The sequence below is a fragment of the Hyla sarda genome, chromosome 6, assembly GCF_029499605.1.
Source record: "Hyla sarda isolate aHylSar1 chromosome 6, aHylSar1.hap1, whole genome shotgun sequence".
Taxonomy (NCBI): Eukaryota; Metazoa; Chordata; class Amphibia; order Anura; family Hylidae; genus Hyla; species Hyla sarda.
In genome coordinates, this window is record NC_079194.1 from 105,463,964 (window position 1) to 105,485,614 (window position 21,651).

At 42.7% G+C, this 21,651-nt stretch overlaps 1 protein-coding gene across 2 annotated transcripts in view; it reads right to left on the bottom strand.

The window, feature by feature from the left end:
* TAFA4 (TAFA chemokine like family member 4) overlaps nt 1-21,651 on the bottom strand; it is a 300,070-nt gene that overhangs the window by 27,375 nt on the left and 251,044 nt on the right. For both annotated transcript variants that reach the window (XM_056524573.1, XM_056524574.1), the window contains exon 5: nt 3,998-4,122. In XM_056524573.1, coding sequence (XP_056380548.1) covers nt 3,998-4,122 — 125 coding nt within the window. The remainder of the gene's footprint in view (nt 1-3,997; nt 4,123-21,651) is intronic.

Consider the following 21,651-nt stretch of genomic DNA (forward strand, 5'->3'; position numbering starts at 1 on the left):
ATGGCCCCTATGTATGCCATGTATTTGCACCCACTCACTGTGCCTCCAGCAGGGTTGGCTAGGTAGCCTTTCAGTGTTATGTTGACAGGATAATGTTCTGGACTTTAGTAGTAGAGCAGTGCATTACCTGAGCGATCAGGAGATTTCATGTCAAAGTCCGCATGTGAGACTTATAAAAAGTAGAGTTTTGCTAAATAGTTTATTTTATTCAAAATTAAAATCTCCCTAACAAAATAATTCCTTATAGAAAACATAAAAAAAATCACATATTTGGTATCTTGACACCCGTAACATCCTGAACTATAAAATGTTCTCATTGTTTATCCCTCATGTTGATTGCTGTCAATACAAAAATATTAAAAACTACACCAGATTTGCTGTATTTATATCTACCTGCAAAAAAAAGAAAAAAATGTTGGCAGAAAAATTACTAAGATTTTTATTGGTAATATATAATTAATAATATTACTAATAATTACTTATTAAAGAGTTAAGAAAATTAACTCTGTGCTCTGGTTGCTGCGAGGCAACAAGAACACTTTTCCGTTGTGAGACATAAGGACGGAGTCATCTCATTGCTATGCATCGTCTAATAATTTCATTGCCGTAACCACCTAACGATGAAAATACCTTTTTACTACTGAGACCATGAAAAGATTCCAAAGACTGCGATAATACACGTTACCCAACAGACTCCCAATATTTTGCCATCTGCATTGATCGTAAACATTGTATAAAAAGTAGTATTTTGCTGCATATCTATTTGCCCACTTATTATGCATTAAACTACTTTACTGTGCTCGCGTAGAGGCGCCCGTGTCCCTTCTCATAACTATGAGGCGTGCAAGTAGAAAATAAGGAAAAGACAGCAGAGTTTAGGCATATTTTTCTTGTCATATCAAATATAATGTATTTTCTTCATGCAAGGCAAATGTCTAAGTAAAAACGTGTGCATCTCGAATAAAACAGAATATGGAAAAATCCACGACTTCAGAAAAGTTGAATTGCCCCAAGAAAACTGTTTTTTTTTTGTCAGTATTAAACTGTTGCTATGAGAAATTGTGAATATTTTTAACCCATTTGTTGTCCGTTTCAGAAAATTCCTTTTCTGATAATCAGCTCTAACCTGGGGGGGGGGGGGGAGTAACCAGGTACCAGTACCATTCAAACCAATAGGCTGGCCATGTAACGCATGGATAAGCTGGGTCTCCCAGAGAGATGGATGCTCTTGTCCTGAATAGGTGACCCCTCCTTCGAATCACCTAAAGGTGCCCATACACCTATACTAAAGTCGGCTGAGCCCACTGCTGCTCGAGGGTTCAACTGACTGACAAAGATATATGGCAGACCCCCTGTCTTTCCACTGACAGATGTTCAACTATTTATTTGTATTGATCTGCCAGCTGCAAATCTGCTGCGAAAACAGTGCGTACAAATGTACCCTTACAGTAGAGTCACACAGAGCATATTCCGTGCAGTAGGAAATACACTGCGTATGTGCTATGAGCAGACACACATGGCTTTCCCCACCACAGCTGTGTGTGTGTAGTTTGGAGGCGGGCCAGGCGCACTGTGATGTACAGGCCTTATTGCACACACAGAACTGCGGTGGGGAAAGCCCTGTGTCTGCTCATAATGCATATGCAGTGTATATCCTGCTGCACGGTAGATTTCTCGCAGCATGAAATACCCTGCGTATGCACTGTGTGTGACCATACACTTACAGTGTAACTATCATTTAAACTTGTTTTATGTTGTTAGTTAGTGCCAACAATTGAAAACCAATTTGTAATATATTTTAATAATGGCCCACTCACTGCATAATATGTGCATTGTCAATAGGGCTGTATTTACAGCTCTTGCTTCCCACATTTACGGTGTTTTTATATGTGGCAGTATCAGCCACAGCTGCCACATACGATCCTGCATTGTAAGAGTGTGCAGTGCAGAGTTGTGTGTGTGTGTGTGGTGTCCCGGAGCGTAACACCCTTGTCTACCTGCTTTGTCAGGTGGATGTTCTTTTAGGTGCCCACTTCTGCCACATGGTCAACACATCACCAAAGTCCATCCAGCCCATTCTTCCCCAAGTGTCTTGTCTCTTTTGCCCCACTCTCCTTCCATAGGGCAGGACACATAGGTCTCTGCCCCCCACATTATTAGTAGAAGAGAGCCCTGGTCTGGTGAGGTGGACTCCACAGGTGCAGCAGCCATTACACTAGCTAAGAATTTCCTAAACTGTAAAAGGGAGGGAAGACAGCACCTCGCCAGCCTTGCTGCTCTGACCGCTGTAATGGTTCAGATAATCCAACAATGAGTGCAGCCTCCTGGTGAGGAGCAGCCTATTTTCCCTTTCCACTGGGGTGGGCATGGGGTGTTAAACTGGAGCATGCAAAAAGCCAGGAAGACGTCAACACACAGAGAGCTGTAGCGGGAATTTCTGAATTAATAAGACATTAAAGAAAACTAAGAAGGTTAATAATGTATATTGCAATAGGTTATAAAGCAGAGGCACTAGCTAATAAGGTTAAAATAGTTAAAATGACAGTTACACTTTAACAGTTCATTTAAATGGACATTTCTAACCCCCACCCCTTTAAATGAAACCTTTCACATTAAAAATACTTGGGAAGATTTATCAAAACCTGTCCAAAGGAGAAGTTGCTGAGTTTCCCATAGCAACCAATCAGATCACTGCTTTCATTTTCAGAGGCCTTTTCAAAAAGTAAAGAAGCGATCTGATTGGTTGCTATGGGCAACTCAGCAACTTTTCCTCTGGACAGGTTTTGATAAATCTCCCCCACTATTTTGCAAGCAGCAGGTGGAGCAGGGAGTAGTAAGCAGAGTGACACATTGTTTTATGGGAAAATATTAAGTATAATTTTTAATTAATTAATCTCCTGCCCATTCTGGAGGCAGCTGCTTAAAGGGTACCTCTCATCAAATAAACTTTTGATATATTTTAGATTAATGAATGTTGAATAACTTTCCAATAGCATGTTAATGAAAAATATGCTTCTTTCTATTGTATTTTTCCTGATCAGTCCTGTCAGCAAGCATTTCTGACAGTTTGCTTTTTATTTCTTAGCAAGGAGACGGAGCTGAGCTGCTCAAGTGCCACAGCCTGGCACGCCCTTACGTTCCAGCTCCTCCTTGATGGTGTACAGAGCCCTATATGTTAGTCAAGGATTGGCTGTGGCACTTAAAGGGTACCTCTCATCAAAAAAACTTTTGATATATTATAGATTAATGTATGCAGAATAACTTCACAATTGCATCTTATTAAAAAATATGCTTCTTTCTATTTAATTTTCCACTTTGAAGAAATGACCACTAGGGGTCTCTCTACCAGTCCTGGCAGCAAGAATTTCAGACTCATGCTGGAGTCCTAAACACTCAGAGCTGCCAGCCTGCTTTGTTCACAGCCAAACAGGCTGTGAACAAAGCAGGCTGGCAGCTCTGAGTGTTCTCCTTTGTGAACAAAGCAGACTGGCAGCTTGTAGTGTTTAGGACTCCAGCATGAGTCTGAAATGCTTGCTGCCAGGACTGGTAGGGAGACCCCTAGTGGTCATTTCTTCAAAGTGGAAAATTAAATAGAAAGAAGCATATTTTTTAATAAGATGCAATTGTGAAGTTATTCTGCATACATTAATCTATAATATATCAAAAAAAAATTTGATGAGAGGTACCCTTTAAGTGCCACAGCCAATCCTTGACTAACATATAGGGCTCTGTACACCATCAAGGAGGAGCTGGAATGTAAGGGCGTTCCAGGCTGTGGCACTTGAGCAGCTCAGCTCCGTCTCCTTGCTAAGAAATAAAAAGCAAACTGTCAAAAGTTTGGCAACCATCATGAGCTCCAGAAAGGTACAGTTTGTTTTTATACCCTAAGCTATCCAATGGTGTCTGCAGCATTGAGCAGATAACACAGCTGATAGATTCTCTAAAATCCTGCCCCAGCACGTCTGGACATTTTTATTGGCTTCACTCCATCGCTCACCTTGGTAGTTTTGATTTTGTTTCCGCTGCTGCAGGACCAGCCTGAGAGATCCGGCAAAACTTTACAATCCTCCCATTCCATGCACGGCTGCATGTGACACCACCATTTCTGGATGACAATGGAAGCTAGGGATAAAAACAAACAATGAATCACCAAATAGCATCGATCAAAAAAGCAAACCTACTGTACTACACCTTTATAAAGGTAATTTCCACTATTTTAGATCTAAAATGCTGAGCAAAAAGGGTGGTCTAGAGAAAACCAACTTACCCCCTAACCTGTACATAGGGGATAAGTATCTGATCGAGGAGTTCCGACTGCTGGGAATGCCCGCAGTCTCCTGAAAGGGACCCCTGCTCTATAAAAAGGAGTGCATGCTACTGATAGCACATGCTCCATTCATTCTTCATGGGAGCGCCAAAGAAACCTGAGTGCTGTACTCAGGCATCTCTCTAGAGGCTGTCTATTTTTCTTATTTGATAACTTATACAAATTCAGCTGCCCACAATCCCCATTAGGGGAAGTTAGCTGCATAAGATTTACATTTGTATGTAGCAAGCTCCTCCTAGTGGCAGCTAAATGTAGCTGATATAGTTCCAAAGTTTACATAGTACAGTTGAAAGAAGACATGTCAATCAATTTCAACCAAGAGAGGGGAGAAGAGATGCGTTAATTTCTAACGCAAATTTGTTTTCCCTTAGTCCTAACAGCAGCACAAGTGGGGTGTTTCTGCCCCTGTGAAGCTGGCAGGACGGTGGAATTTTTAATTCCGCCCAAGCAATTAACATAATTGAACCCCCCATATAAGGCCTCCTCCCCAGGCCATAGTGCTTTAATAACAAGCAAAAAATATACAAACTACAAGGGCGGGAAATTTGTGTGCTGCTGTTAGGACTAAGGGAAAAAAAATTGCGTTAGAAATTAACGCTTCCCTGTCGTCCTAACCAGCAGCACAAGTGGGGACTTAGCAAGTAACAACACAAATAGGGAGGAACTAAGGAGTAGTGTTGAGCGGCATAGGCCATATTCGAATTCGCGAATATTCGCGAATATATGGACGAATATTCGTCATATATTCGCGAATATTCGCATAGTCGTTATATATGCGTTTTATTTTCGCATATGCGAAAATTAGCGCCTGCGAAAATTCGCGAATGCGAAAATTAACATATACAAAATTAGCACACGCGGAAATTAGCATATGCGAATTTTCGCACGCCAGTCTCGCACAGTAGTATTACAGCCTTCTTTACAGCACACAAGCTGGAAGCAGAGAGGGATGATCACTGTGATGTGTACTGTGAAGGAAAAAAAAAAAAAAAACGAATATTCGTAATTACGAATATATAGCGCTATATTCGCGAAATTCGCGAATTCGCAAATATGCGATATTCGCGAATAATATTCGAATTGCGAATATTCGCGAGCAACACTACTAAGGAGGAGCGGCACTTAGGATGGAACGCCCAAAGGCCAGCTCTTCCATACGTTTGGCATTAACCCGGTAATGTTTGATAAATGTGTTGTGCGTGCTCCAGGAGGCAGCAGCACAAATTTGTTCCAGTGGAACAGACCTTCTTTCAGCAAAGGAGATAGCAACTGCCCGGGTAGATTGGGCAGTAACAAAAGAAGGAGGAGTTAGCTCCTGGGCTATAAATGCCTACCGGATTGCCTCTTTGACCCATCTTCTCAGAGAGGGTTTAGAGGCCTTTAGACCTTTGTTCCGTCCTGAAAAAGAAATTAAAAGGTTTTCAGATCTTCTGAATTCAGCAGTTCTTGAGATGTATATCTTGAGACTTCTTGAAATGTCCAAGGTATGGTTAGCAGCTTCCTCAGGGGAGGAAGGGTCTGGGGACAAAACTGGTAAGGAGATAACCTGGTTAATATTGGAAAAAGTTGGTACTTTGGGAACAAAGGTCGGTAGATATCTCAACAAGGCCCTGTCTTGTAAAAAGAGAGTATAAGGTTCAAAAGCCGCTAGGGCCTGAAGCTCGCCAATTCTCTTGGCTGAGGTTATGGCCAACAAAAAGGTGACTTTAAGGGACAAGTACCTAAAGTCCACTTGGTCCAAAGGCTCAAAGGGGGGAAAACTCAACCTCTTGAGAACAACAGACAAATCCCATTGGGGAAAAGGCCTAAGGAACGTAGGCTTAAGTCTTTCGGCTCCTTTGAGGAACCTCTTGATTAGGAGATCTTGAGATAAAGATCTGCCTAGAGAGGCAGAGAGTGCAGCAACCTGCACTCTTAGAGTGGATGGGCTAAGACCCTTGTCAAGGCCATCCTGCAGGAACTGAAGCAAAGCAGAAAGAGGAGGATCTGAGGCAACTACCTCTTTCTTAGCACACCATTGTAGGAAAAACCGATTTATCCTGGAGTAAGCTCTGTTAGTAGATTTTGCTCTTGAGTGAGCAAGAGTTCTCAAGACCTCCGATGAGAGACCACTACCTAGTAGGGTCCTGTCAATCTCCAGGTTGTCAGATTGAGTCTCCTCAGATCTAGGCAGGAGCCTGTGTTGTGAGACACAAGGTTCTGCACGTGGGGAAGCCTCCAATACCACCATTGACTCATCCTCATGAGCTGGGTGAACCAGGACCTCTTTGGCCAGAATGGTATGATGGCGATTACGGAGGTCTGGTCTTGCCTGACTTTCATCAATACCCTCGGTATCATGGAAAGTGGAGGGAATATGTAGGCCAGCCTGAACCTCCATGGAATGGAGCGTCTACTGCCACAGGATTGTCCTCTTTGTAAAGAGAGCAGAACATGTTCACCTTGGCATTCAGACGAGTTGCCATGAGATCTATCTCTGGCATACCCCACCTCCGGGTTATCTTGGGAAGATATCCTCGTTCAGGGACCATTCCCCCTGGACTGGAAGACTGCGGCTCAGACGGTCTGCAACTATATTGAGATCCCCCTTGATGTGGACTTCCGAGAGGTGGGATAGATTGGTCTCTGCCCAAGAGAGAATTAGTCCGGTCTCCTCGAGGAGAACTTTGGACCTTGTGTCTCCCTGTTTGTTTAGTTAAGACACTACAGTCGTGTTGTCTGAACGGACTTTTATCGCTTGCCCTACACTAGGAGAGAGAAGTGATAGAGAGCTAGACGGACTGCTCTCAACTCTCTCATGTTGGAAGAGAGGAGTCTCTCTTGAGAAGTCCAGGTACCTTGTACTAGAGTTCGGTCCAGATGGGCTCCCCAGCCTACAAGGGAGGTGTCCGTGGTCAGAGTGATCCAACGAGGTTGAATCAAGGACTTCCCATCTGACAGAGCTGTCCACCATCTGAGAGATTCACGGACTTCGACAGACAGAGAACATCTTTTGTCCAACCTTTTGGGGTTGCGATTCCAGACACTCAAGACCTGATCTTGAAGTGGACGGACATGCCATAGGGCCCAAGATACTGCCTCTGCAGACGCTGACATGTGGCCTAGCATTTTCATCAGAGTTCTGATGTGAGAGGAGTCGATTATGAACCCCAGAAACCTTCTGGAGGTAGAGGGGACGATCTCTGACTTGTCCCAATTTATGATCCAGCCTAAAGGCTGGAGAAAATCCAGAGCCAGTTGAAGATGAGACTGTAGTACGTCTAGAGTTGCGGCTTTTAGAAGCCAGTCATCTAGGTAAGGGATAATTTCCAGGCCTTTTAACCTTAAGGCGGCCACAACCGGAGCCACAACCTTTGTAAAGGTGTGGGGAGCGGAAGAGATCCCGAAGGGTAGAACAGCAAACTGATAATGCTTTACCATACCCTTTATGGTGACAGCAATCCTCAAAAATTTCCTGTGAGCAGGATGTATGGGGACGTGCAGGTAGGCGTCCTTGAGGTCGATGGTGACCATCAGACCTAGAGGATTCAGAATGCTGGTGACTGACCGAATAGTCTCCATTCTGAACTTTCTTTTTCTTATGAAACGGTTCAGAAAGCGAACATCTATGATCATTCGCCAAGCGCCCGAGGTCTTCGGTACCAAAAATATAGGGGAGTATACTCCCCGGCCTCTCTGGTTTGGAGGAACCTCCTCCAGGGCCCGTTTCTCTAGGTACAATAGTACCGACTCTTCCAGAATGGATTGTTTTTTTGTTTACAAAAATTTCCTTGGTGGGGGGGAAACAAAATCTATTTTGTAGCCCGACCGGACTACCTCTAGAACCCAAGGATCTTGGATTTCCATCATCCAAGTGGAGAGAAAAAAACTTAAATGGCCTCCTACTGGAGAAAAAACTGGAGAGAGAACTTCTGTCAGGACCTCTGGAGGGGAAGGGAGAGGGGAGACGTTGGTGGGATCTGGGTGAGAGTCATAGCTCAGACTTGCGGTCTTTGCCGCATCCGCCACCACACTTGGATCTTTGATTTTGGCGCCTCTGGGTCCCAGACGAGCCCTGAGATCTGCCCCCTTTGCCTCTACCGCGGCCTCAAAAGGCCTGCACAGGAAGGGACTTGCCTTTTTTGTCGGCAAACCCCTCCATGATTCGGTCTAGCTCAGACCCAAAGAGCCTATTGGGCTCGAGGGGTATGGTGCAAAGGTTTATCTTAGAGGTGGTATCTGCCACCCAAGGACGTAACCAGAAGGGACGTCTGCTTGCAGAGCATAGTCCCATGGACTTTGCGGCTAATTTTAGATGTTGCTGAGTGGCCTCACAAAGAAAGTCAGCACCCAGTAGCAAGGTGCTGAACAAGTCCAAGATGTCTTCTCTGGGAACATTACCATCGATGTCAGACTGGATCCTTAGGATACGATCCTTGATGAAATTGGCCACCTCATTAGAGGCAATGGCCACCGTAGCAGAGGCTGAGGCAGCAGAATAATTTCTCCTGAGCAGGGAGTCCACTTTCCTGTCCAGGGGGTCTTGGAGGTTGCTACCGTCGTCCGCAGGAACAAGGACGCGCTTGTTTATCTTGGTAACCGCCATATCCACCTTGGGAGGTGGGACCCAGACTTCTGACTCTGCCTCGGCCAGGGGGTACATGAGCTTGAACCACCAAGTAAGGACAGGGGGTTTGTCCGGATGTTTCCACTCAGTGGTCATTAACTTTTTCAAGGAGTCACCCACTTTAAAACCAACGGTTCTTTAGAGGTGGATGCTGAGGCTTCCCCTTGATCAGCATCCTGGTCCCTTGACCGGATGGATCTTAGTAAACGCTGAGTTTTCTCAATGGGAAAGATGGAGGGGGAGATGACTTCTTCTACTGTCTGTTCCGAATGGTCTCCCATGGACATGGCTGTATACTCTACAATGCAAGTGGGACTAGGGGATGTCCTAGGTCTCTTGGCAGAGAGGTAGTTTTTAATCTCACTTATGGTGTTCCCCATGAACTCCTTCATCCATATAAACATGTCCTGGATGGTAGGTTCCGCCGGATTTGCCAGAGGGCGACTTCCAGGACACCTATTATATTCATAGGCGTCCGGAAGAGGAGTGCCGCAATCGGCACACGTAAGGTGATGCTTTTTAGAGGACGTCCTACATCCGGAGTATTGGTCACCGGGGGGTGGAGTAGACATCCTCTATAAAAAAAGATAGAGAGAGAGAAAAAAAACGTTAAGGGAAAAATTTTTTTTTTTTTTTTCTAAAACCCACCCTATTTAAAAGATAGGGAAAAATAGGCGGCACCTAAGAAAGGAAGCCTAGCTTGAGAAAAAAGCAAGCTGGGATAGAATACACTAGTCTTGCAGTCACGGGTCTTGCTGAGCGCAGCAGGGACCCTAACCAGGCAAGAGCTGCTTTATATAGGAAAGGGGATGGCGCCAATTTTAAATAGGCTCCACCCCCGGAAATGAGATATAGAAAGGGAAACTAATTCCCAGGTTAAAGCAGCTCCCATAAAAAAATATAAATAATAACAGCCAAATAAGCCTACCGCAGGCTTGATTATTGGTAAAGAGAAGGTCCTGTAGATATTCGGGGGAAAACTCCAAAAACTCAGAGTGTATGCCGGGCCGGAAGTGGAGAGTGACGCACTTCCGGTCCCGGCGTCCGGCCGCGCGCGACACCTCTGGGAGAGACGCCACGCAGAAGAGAGATGCCGGAAGGGAGATGCCGGCACAGCGGATCTCAGAGCGGAGCTCCGACCTGCATCACTGACCAGGTATGGAGCTCCCATAACAGCGCATATCCGCACGGGGAATGCACTGACTCAGAGCCCCGGAAATCGGGCAAGGAGTAAGAAGAGCAGCAAGCTGCGAGGAGATAAGCACAGGTCAGACCTGAAAAAAGGGAAGGGCTAAAAGCCCAAGGCTTAAAGCAGCAAAAGTATATAATCCCAGTCAGGCTCAATGAGGCGGAATTAAAAATTCCACCGTCCTGCCAGCTTCACAGGGGCAGAAACACCCCACTTGTGCTGCTGGTTAGGATGACAGGGAAATTATATTATAGTTAAAAGAGAAGCAGGGTTAGAAGGTGGCCAATCCCTCCAGCCACAGTCCATGTCACTAAATTACTGTGGCACTAAAATGAACTCATCCTTTGTAGGTTCTGTTGTATTAGGGTCATAGCTTCTATGAGGGGAGGTGAGTATCTCGCCTTAGGCAGCGAATGCAGAATCCCTGAGGAAAGTGAGGGCCATGTTCCATGTAGTAGCTGTAAATCATACGGCCTAGCATCATCTGCTACACACCTACATCCTGTACTGTTGGCTCCATTAAGCCTACAATCTGCAAATGACAGCTGGAAACAAATGTGGAATACAAGACAGTCAGGACTGAGGCTATTATATAGAGGTATACAGTACATTTAGCTGGTACTGGTACAGTGGTCCCTCAAGTTACAATATTAATTGGTTCCAGGACGACCATTGTATGTTGAAACCATTGTATGTTGAGACCAGAACTCTATGGAAACCTGGTAATTGGTTCTAAAGGCATCAAAATGTCATCCAAAAATAGGAAAAAGTGAGAATTAAAGAAAAATAAGTAGATAACTAATATAGATAAAGCAAATCCTTACATATAAAAGTAAGAAAGATCTGCTGGGAGCTGTAATCACGGTCTATGTCAGTGTTTCCCAAGCATGGAGCATCCAGTTGTTGCAAAACTACAACTCCTAGCATGCCCGGACAGCCAAAAGCTGTCCGGGCATGCTTGGAGTTGTAGTTTTGGAACAGCTGGGGGCACCCTGCTTGGGAAACACTGGTCTATGTAGAGGACAGGAGCTTCTTCGGGGTCCTGTACAGTACACACAGTGTCCTAAAAAAGTAACATGGAGTCGCCCTTACCTGGTGTCCAGAGGAGCAGGTAACCCTGGCACAGGTAAAGTGTACAGAACATGTCCCAGTACTGTAGGGGGCGCTACCAGACATCAGTTAGTGCATACGCTTCAGTAATACAGGGGTTTTACCAGTGAAATGCCAATTCTGATTGGTCGGTTCTTCCGGCCATTGACACGTTTCACAGATCTGGACTGTCTGTAGTATTGTATGTTGAGTCTGGTTTCAACTTACAATGGTCCAGAAAAGACCATTGTATGTTGAAACTATTGTATGTTGAGGCCATTGTAAGTTGAGGGATTACTGTATATGCTACAGCCTGGGGCAATGAGTAACTACTAGACCCAAGGTATGTATCTTCAACCCTTCCACTGCCTTCCATCAGGTATCCTTTGTATTTACATGGTAACTGTCCTAGATCACCAGATTCTGACATTAACCCCTTCTTTACCATAGCCCCAGATCATTAGGAAAATTGACATTAACCCTTTAATTGCCTTAGATCACTTGGGATGCAGACAGCAACATCTTTACTACCACCAACTGCTGTGCATACAGATATTAACCCTTTACTGCCCTAGACCACCAGAGATACAGATATTGACCCCTTTACTGCTCTAGACCACCAGGGATATGAATAATGATAATAGAGGTTCTGTATATTGCATTTAAATGTACGGCCCCTTATGTACTTTTAACTAAATTACCATATGCATGTTTAAAATAATCATTGCAACTAACCTGTTTGTACAAATAGAAAGGTAAAAAAATATTACTGTAATTTCCAACTTATTTAAACTGGTACAATAAATCTACCTATAGGGAAAGCATTCAGGCATTGCTTATGATCAGAGGAAAATTACATGACACATCATGTTGTTCCACAAAATAATTACTAGTTTAAAGACACGCTCTGATGTCTGAAATTGATGGCTTGCCACCAGCAAAGATGGCATACTGTAATTTTATTAATCTATGGCGGTTTCACAGGAAAACTGTTTAGTCAATTTATGGTTTTATTCTTGTTTATATGTATTTCTAGGTTATTGTCACCTTTATTGGCTGTTGCTTATTATTGCCGCATGTTAATTCACATTCACAGTGTAAAGGTAATAATGTAAATATCCAAAAGCTCATTGAGTGTAGTGGAAAGAGTATTCACCGGTAAACAATGAATTGCATGCTGTGACGTGCTATGTATGACAACAATATTGGGAATTCACAGATGGATCATATTTTCTAAATTAATTATATCAAGTATATAATATAAGACACTTTGTAATGAAAAATCAGCCGGTATAGGTTTATTTGCATCTCAGACATTTAGGCATATCCGCAGGATATGTCATACAAAAATGTCTGATAGATATGATTTCTACCTCTAGGACCTGCACCTGTCTCCATCACTTACAAATATTAACTCCCATCACATCTAGCAAGGAGGCTGAATAGATAGGTGGGCAGCATTACAGAAATGGATGAGCTCAACACGCTCCTCCATTTCCATCATACATTTTTTCCATAATTCCAGGAGAACATGGCAAGCTCAGATTAAGTCACTGGGCCCCTTACCAGCCAAGACTGGAGTTGGAAGATTCCCAGTCATATAGCTAGGTACAGGTCCCAGAGGTAGGAAGCACAGCTATCAGGCATTGATTAATTAGTTTGGGGCAGGTGCTTTGCAACTGGCTCATTGCCTGATCCAGAGCAATGGATCAGTCACTCTTAAGTGCCCAAACCTGTATAGTTTTAGTGCAGTTTTATTAGTTCGCTTTTAAAAGATTCATGACGTGCATGTTCTGCAGTTATTAGCATTTGCTATGTTTAAGTCTGTCTAAGAGACTGGGAGAGATAATGTTCGGCCCATGCACGACTAGGCACTATTCACACCATGCATGAGTAGACAGCTCCATCTTGAACCGCACCTGAAGCTCAAACACTAGTATACAATCCAATGAGACAATAAATGACTGACACTCACCAAAATGATCTTCTTTATTCAAGTTCTGCAGTGCATACAGGAATGGACAGGTAAAAGTGAGAGGGCAGAGGAGTCCGGGACAGGCTGTTTACTATGTCATAATACATGCAAAACAGTTTGTCCCGGACGCCAAGTTTATGTCTCTTTGTGCTCTACTGTCTTTCTGTCATTTCAGTTTCTAGTCTAGAGCAACTGCAGCGTCATTGCAGGGGCAGAGTGATGTATTTGTCTGGTGTTAGTTTAGGGAAACATCTAGGGAAAGATAAGGCAAGTTCCTGTAGTTCTCAATGTTTGTAATTTGTCGTTACATTTCTCAGTGCCGCCTTTATCATTCATTTGCCCACATCATCTCCAGTTACACTTTTGGCCACTGTTGATACATGCTTGTACTTTTTTTTTTTTTTTTTTGCAACTACCCGGTCTGTATATTCTGCTCTACTGTAAGTCCTGGGATATCTGAGTACTGGGACCCACAGTTAAGACCTAGGAAAGGCGACTGCTAAAGGTTGAGCCCAGTTCTTTCATCCAGCTACCATGCAGCACCTTTACACAAGCCTGTCTGCTATTGCAGGTGTATGTGGTCCCTGTTGCATGGTTTGTGTATACTTGCTATAATGGTAGCTGAAGGAAGCTAGGACATTGGGCAACATTTACTAAGCTGTGCCAGCAGGGCTAAATCCTCAAAAGGAACACATTTTTGCCCATAAATGGCGATATTTTGCCATTTCTATTATAATGATAATTGCCATTTCTGCGCAAAAATGTGTGACTTTTCAAAGATTTCCCAATGCTCAAACCCAGGGGGAGGGAAGGAGGCAGGTAGGGGGCTTAGCTTTGCATGGAAGGGGCATGCCCTCCTCACACGTCACTTTAGAGTAGACTTGTGACACCCAAAGTTGCAGAAATATTGACCAGCATGTAGATGGTGTATATTTCTTCACTAGGCCTGAGAGGTATGAGCTTTACATATGTCCCAAATGGACAGAGCTTTATATATGTAGCAAAAGCATCCATCCTAGTAAATGTGTTTATGGTTATCCAGGGGGTTTGGAGCTTTGTGTCTAAAAACAATAATGATGACAATAAGTATATATATATATATATATATATATATATATATATATATATATATTATATACATATATATATATGTATATATATATATATATATATATATATATATATATATATATGTATATACATATATATATATATATATATATATATATATATATATATATATAAAAACCTTACGGCACATATTGTTATTTGTTAAAACAATAAAGAGACTCAGGAACTCCTCGTGTTAGTGTCATAGTTTCTTTTCACATGTTGATAAGGGCCTCTAGAGATGGGCAGACTGCTCTTGCATATAGCAGACTGATAAGTATAGTATTGGGGTATGTTAAATTAGGGAACATAATATAGGGAACATATGTTAGGGAACATATATATATATATATATATATATATATATATATATACATATATATATATATATATATAAATTGCTATGTTTACAGTCAAGATCTGACAATTCTTCTTTCCAGACTCTAATTCTTCTTTATGAAAAGTGAATAAATTGTTAAGAAAAAGAAAACCATAAATTTTAAGAATTGAACTTTTTATCTACTGAAAACAATCTTGAAATAGGAATAAGTCCAACGCGAGCAAAGATCCAGGAGAATTACAAAACTATGAAAGAAAAGATAGATGAAAGACGACAGTCATGTGAAAGAGCATGTCTGAAGAGATGCTCTGCGGATGAAGAAGAGGAAGATAAATTACTTTATCTGAATGTATAACCCTGGCCTAATCCCTCAACTGCAGAGAAGGGTAGACAAGTTTATGTAAATCTCTGCAGTTTCTTCACTCAAAACTAAGAACATTCTTAGTCCTGTAATTTTACTTTACCATTCTCTAACACTACCTTATATCTGGGCCGGTTCTAAAGATCTGGGGCCCTGTACAATAGGGATCGACCAATATAGTTTTTTTAGGGCCGATACCGATAATCGGTGGAGGTTAGGGCCGATAGCCGATAACTTATACCAATATTCCCGTATAAGTTATCGGCTATTTATCCCCCCTCGACACCGCTGCAGGTCATTGATTTAAAGCAGGCTCTTTAAATCAATGAACTGCAGCGGCTTTTACGGTGCCATAGGCCGCCGCCGCCACCACCCGCTTCTCTCCCCTACCTGTCAGGGTGGTTCGGGCCATCCATCCTTCCTTCCTGTATTGTCCGGCGGCATTTCGGGTGGAGGGTGCACCGGTGTGGGCTGTCCTTCTTCTCCGGGGGTCCTCTTCTCCACTCCGGGCAGGCTCCGGCCTAGTAGTGCAGCATAGACGCCGCTGCGCAGTGACGCCCGTGCGTAGCGACGCACCTGACGTCACGGCGTAGCGGCGTCTTTGCAGCGTACTAGGCCAGAGCCTGCCACGGAGTAGAGAAGAGGACCCCGGAGAAGGACAGCCCGGACCTGTTCACCCTCCACCCGGAATGGCGCCGGACACTACAGGAAGGAAGGATGGATGGCCCGGACCACCCCCATTACGGGTAAGTTTTATTTTTTTTATTGACTCGGAGGGTGGGGGAGGGGCCCGACCGGTATAGCGGTATGGGCAAAAATCCATACCGGTATACCGCCCAGCACTACGGTGGGGGGTGCGACGCTGTGGGTCACGGTGCGGCGGGTCGGGGGGGGGGCGGTCGCGGTGCGGTGGGGGTTGTGCGGGGGCGGGGCATTATCGGCATATCGGCAAGGTAATTGCCGATACCGATAATGCCCAAAATCGTGATTATCGGCCGATAATATCGGCCATACCAATAATCGGTCGATCCCTACTGTACAACAAGCAAATTATGGTAATTGGGTGCCATTAGTAGACAATCATAATTTCTCCCCATACACAGTACCAAAAGAGAGTGCAATACAAAGACCGCATAATACCATCATATGAAATGTTAAAATACTGTCTACATAATACTACATGATAGTGCAAAGAAAACTTTATAATACACTAGAGTACGTAATACTATCCATATATTGCCAAGAAAATACTGTTATATACAGCCCAAATAATACCAAGACATAGTAAAACAGACAAGTAAAGACAAGTAAAACTACAAAAATGACCAACATAATATCACCATATAGTGTTATGTACTGCAATATATACTTCAGCAAGTAAGGCTACTTTCACACTACAAAATCCTCAGTTTTTAAACATCCGTAGGAAGATCCGTGTGAAAATCAGCTGAAAACGGCAGTAACAAAATTCTATACGTCCGTTAGATCGCCTTTGTAGTCTATGGGATTTTCTAATATCCGTGTGAATCCGTTATAGTCCGTTATTGATAACGGACGTTAGTTTGTTACGGAAGAAATAGTTCATGAACTGGATGGCCCAAATCAGCTCACCCTTCCTTCCCACCGAGAAACTGGGGAGGTGAGTAGAAAACAAAAGGGGGGTCTGGATGAATATGAATGCCCGGCCGTGGTCTTCAAACTTCGGACCACGAGATGTTTCTAAACTACGACTCCCAGCATGCCCGGACAGCCATCGGCTGTCCGGGCATGCTGGGAGTTGTAGTTTTGAAACATCTGGAGGTCCGCAGGTTGAAGACCACTGAAGGGATTGACAGGCGGTGATGATGACGGGGGGTGTTAATGATGGGGGGTGTTAATGACGGGGGGTGTGGATGATGACAGGGGGGATGATGTATTTCCAATCCTAGGCTTATAGTTGAGTCAATAAATTTTCCTGGGTTTTTGGGGTGAAATTAGGGGCCTCGGCTTAGATTCGGGACGGCTTATACTCGAGTATATACGATAGGTACCATAGCAAAGACTAAACCAATAATCACCTTTAGGAAAAATAAAACCATCTCAGATTTTTTAAAAAGATGGACCAGGACTCTGCTCAAGAATAAATCGAGCAACAGTGATTTGCTTTAGAGAACTCACTCTAGGGGCAATTGTCGCTGTGGACAGTGTTCCTTTTGCCAGTAAAATTTATATTCTAATGAGCTTTGTTTAGGAGGCAATATAGTTACAGTTAGGGGTATGATCACTTGCAAGAGCGATTATGTAGTATACTGCATGATTTGTCCATGTAGATACTACTATATCGGAAAAACTATTAGGAAACTATTTGTCCAATCAGGAAAGGGCGTTCCCCAGTTGAAAGACCCTATTCAGAACTGTCACAACGGCGATGCGTCAGTGATGCATTTTGCAGGTCTTGAAAGAGTATGAACACAAAAAAAGGGAGGTGATAGAGGAAAACAGTTGCTACAAATAGAGACCCATTGGATCCTTAGGGTGAATAGGGGACCTCTAGGACTCAATGATCGATTAGATTTTAGCTATAGTTAGTCATGTACATACATTTGCTTTTATGTGTTTTCACATGTATTGAGTAGTGTTGCTCGCGAATATTCGCAATGCGAATTTTATTCGCGAATATCGCGAATTCGCGAATATAGCACTATATATTCGTAATTACGAATATTCGTTTTTTTTTTTTGTTTTTTGTTTTTTTTTTTTTCACAGTACACATCACAGTGATCATCCCTCTCTGCTTCCAGCTTGTGTGGTGTAAAGAAGGCTCTAAGCTGAAGAGGGGGCGTGGCCTGGGTAAGGAGCCTGCTGCAAGCATGTAGCTGAGCTCCTGTGACTGAGAATTCCTAAAAGCGTCACAAAACTGGCATTTTAACTCGGATTCACTCCAAATTTGTTCTGGGGACCCAGGATCAGCTCAGGACCTTTCCTGCCAACTTTGGGCTACATTGACTGAATAATAAAAGCAAGCACTGCAGACCGACCCAGGCTGAGGGCTCAGGCATAGCTCCTAAGAACAGGAGCTGTGAGACACCAGCACTACATTGACAGAGGAGAAAGTAAGGGAGCAGCTGAGGAAAAGAAGCACAGCAAACACAGGAGACCAACTTAAGAACTGTGAGTTTACCTATATTCCTCCTGTACTATACCTGTTGAGTGCTTTGCTGCACAGTGGTGTTCTTCTTCGGGAGCCATTTTACCTAGGGAGCTCCAGGCACATGTGAGATAGTGCTGAAGCACCACACAGCACTCCGTCTACTGAGATCAGAGGCAGTGTCTCTCACACACAACACGGAGCTGTTCTGCCTGCCAGCAGAGTAGATAACAACAACTCCACTAAGTGCCTCCATTAACCTCTGAACCCTCCTGTGATCTCCCACCTCACTATAGCTGGTTACACTGAACAGATAACAGTACAGCTGACATTAACCAGCTCCATTCAGACCTCCTTTACAGCCACCATTTGTTTATCTAAGAAGCATATACACAGCAGCTCCCTTCCTCCCTGCAGCGTGAGTCTGCTCTATTTCCAGTTATTCATGATATAATAACTACTGCCTATATATAACGAATCCCCTGCACATTACAGTATTTCTGCAAGAGACTGTCATACTTTTAAGATATTCGCAAACAGCTCAATTCAAGCACTACCCTTACCCAACTAAAAGACAAACTACCTGAGAATACTGTTCTGTGGAAATCTCACCTGTCGTGCGGTTGTTCCATAATTGCATTACACAGAACAACCAATAACTCTTGCAGACAATTTAATGCATTTCTGCTTCTGCATAAGTCTCCTGTAAAAGCATATAGGATTACTATCTATTCAAGTCATTTCCAAGCACGCTTAAACTCACTGTAAATTATACAAGTCAACACACTCTACTGGTGTCTAAAGAGCAGTGTTACTTTAAAAAATTTAATATATTGCGGGACATTCTACCTTCTACAATTGTATGACAAAGAACTAGGAATAATACTTACCTTCGACTTAATACCAACAGTGAGCATTTCAAGTCTGAAAACAGCTGCAGTCCCCTGGAAAGTGACCACCACAATTTAACATTTATTCTATCTCAAAGTTAAGCAAAAACGTACTGCTTTATTAAACACAAATAACACCGGGAATCTTCCCTATTCTGATTCTATCAAGTCTTTTCTACCATTCCTCTGCTAAATTAAACAAGAAATATGTCAAATACAAGAAACGCAAAGAAAATTGAAGCTTCCAAAAAAATGGAACAAATAGAACAAGACGGAGTATTCCAAACCACTTCATACAAAAAAAGAAACTCCACTAACAGATACGGCAACAAATCCCAACCTTCAAGATATCTCAACACACCACTATCACAGAGGATAAGAGTTACTCACATTGAACAGCCTGAAGATACAAACCTTCCTCTGTCAAACAGATACTCTCCACTACAAGAAAATGAAAATTCGTCAATTACCTCTTCCCCATCGGGGAGTCCAGAAAAACAAAAACAAAAGTTTTCCTCCCAAGAAAACTTATCTGAAAACATCCATTTAGATACAGAACCGGACGACCAATTACAAAACATGCCAGCATCTTCGGACACTGCCACAGAAGTAAAAAATATGCTGCTGTTGCTAAGACGTCAGATCCAGAAAGATACAAAATCCACAATGGCAGAAATAAATAAAAATGTAGAAGCCTTAGGAGAAAGGGTTGATCACACCGAAAAGAAAATGGGAGAATGTGTGGCAGCCCATAACAAACTAGCAGACGCCCAAGATCTACTTTGCGATGAAGTAGAATCCCTGAGAGCCAAACTCATCGACTTAGAAGACAGAAACAGGCGAAATAAGCTAAAGTTCAGAGGAGTTCCAGAAAGTATCTCAAGCCCTGAAATAGTCCCATACCTACAAAAGATGTTCAAATGTTTGGTTCCAGAATGCTCAGATATTGAGCTCACCATAGACAGGGCACATCGATTGCCCAAACCAAAAAACCTACCTGATTCAGTCCCAAGAGATGTAATAGCGAGACTATTATTTTTTCAAACAAAGGAGAAAATCCTGACAGCAAACAGGAAAGCGGGTTCCCTTCCAGACCAATACAAGGGAATATCGATATTCATAGACTTATCACCATCTACCTTAGCGGCAAGAAGAAATTTCACCCCTGTAACTACAGCTTTGAGAAAAAATGGCTTCAAATACAGATGGGGATTCCCGACTAAAATCATTGTGATGAGAAACGGCATCAATCATATCCTCACCTGTCCCATCAAAGCCAAAGAGACATTGGAACAATGGAACATAACGGTTGAGCCCTTCCCATTCCCACCACTGAAAGAAAACCAATCCCTGGAACGAACTGTAACACCAACTTGAACCATCTATCCGAGGTGGTGATGCTCTGTTGATTATCTATTCTAGGAAGTCACTACCCATGTCAAATTTATTTTCTCTCTGGATGCAAGCTCACCCCAACTTGCACATGTTAAATCAGCTCTGTATTGTTATCTATTTTTTCATTCTAGTTATCACATTCTATTGGTTTAATAACAACTACTGTATTTATGTTGTTCACACTCTATTTTCTCCATACTTATTTAGGACATTATGGTATGATGTCTACATACTGTGGTCCGAGGTGCTCAGCCGTCTACAACTGAAATGCTACACTCCACGTTCCCTAAGGTATTAACTACTACTCAGAACCTCCTCTACGCAAATCATTTTCTTACACAGATAGATGACGCTTAAATTTTATAGCCATAATGTTAGGGGCCTAAATTCACATAAACGTAGAACTTTCCTATGGAACGACATTAAGGAATCTAATGCAGATATTATTTGTATACAAGAAACACACATTAGGGATCAAGATAGCAACAAATTTAAATATAAGCATTTTCCAAATATATTCATGTCCTGTGCTCCGACGAAGAAAGCTGGTTCCATGATTTTGGTTAGAGACACTGTGACATTCCATAAGAAACAAATAGAAACAGATCCACTAGGACGCTTTATTATCGTATCCTGCACAATCAATAATAAGGACTACACAATTGCATCAGTATATGCCCCGAACTCAGGCCAGATAAGGTTCTTAAATAAACTAATGAAAAAAATAAATAAGATTAAACAAGGAAAACTAATTATATGCGGTGACCTAAACTTAACAAACGACTTTAAACTAGACTCTAATTCTCAGAGTTCAAGAAAAGTTCTAACACTCAACAAATGGTTATTCACTGAAGGTCTATTCGACATTTGGAGATGTAAACACGGAATTGAGAGGGATTACACATTCTACTCTCAGACACACAAGTCTTACTCGAGAATAGATTATTTTCTAACTACAATTCATACAATCTCTGATGTTGAATTATGCACTATTGGCAATATAACGTGGGCCGATCATGCCCCTTTGTCCTTAACTATCTCCACACCTGATTTTCCAAAGAATAAATTTATTTGGAGGAATAATTCTTACATTATGAACCTACCAGAGGTCAAAAACAGACTCTATAAAAACTTAACGGAATACTTTAAGCTTAATGTAAACTCCACTACGAAGTGCTCAACCCTCTGGAATGCACATAAAGCTTATGCAAGAGGGCTATTAATCCAAGAGACTGCTAGATA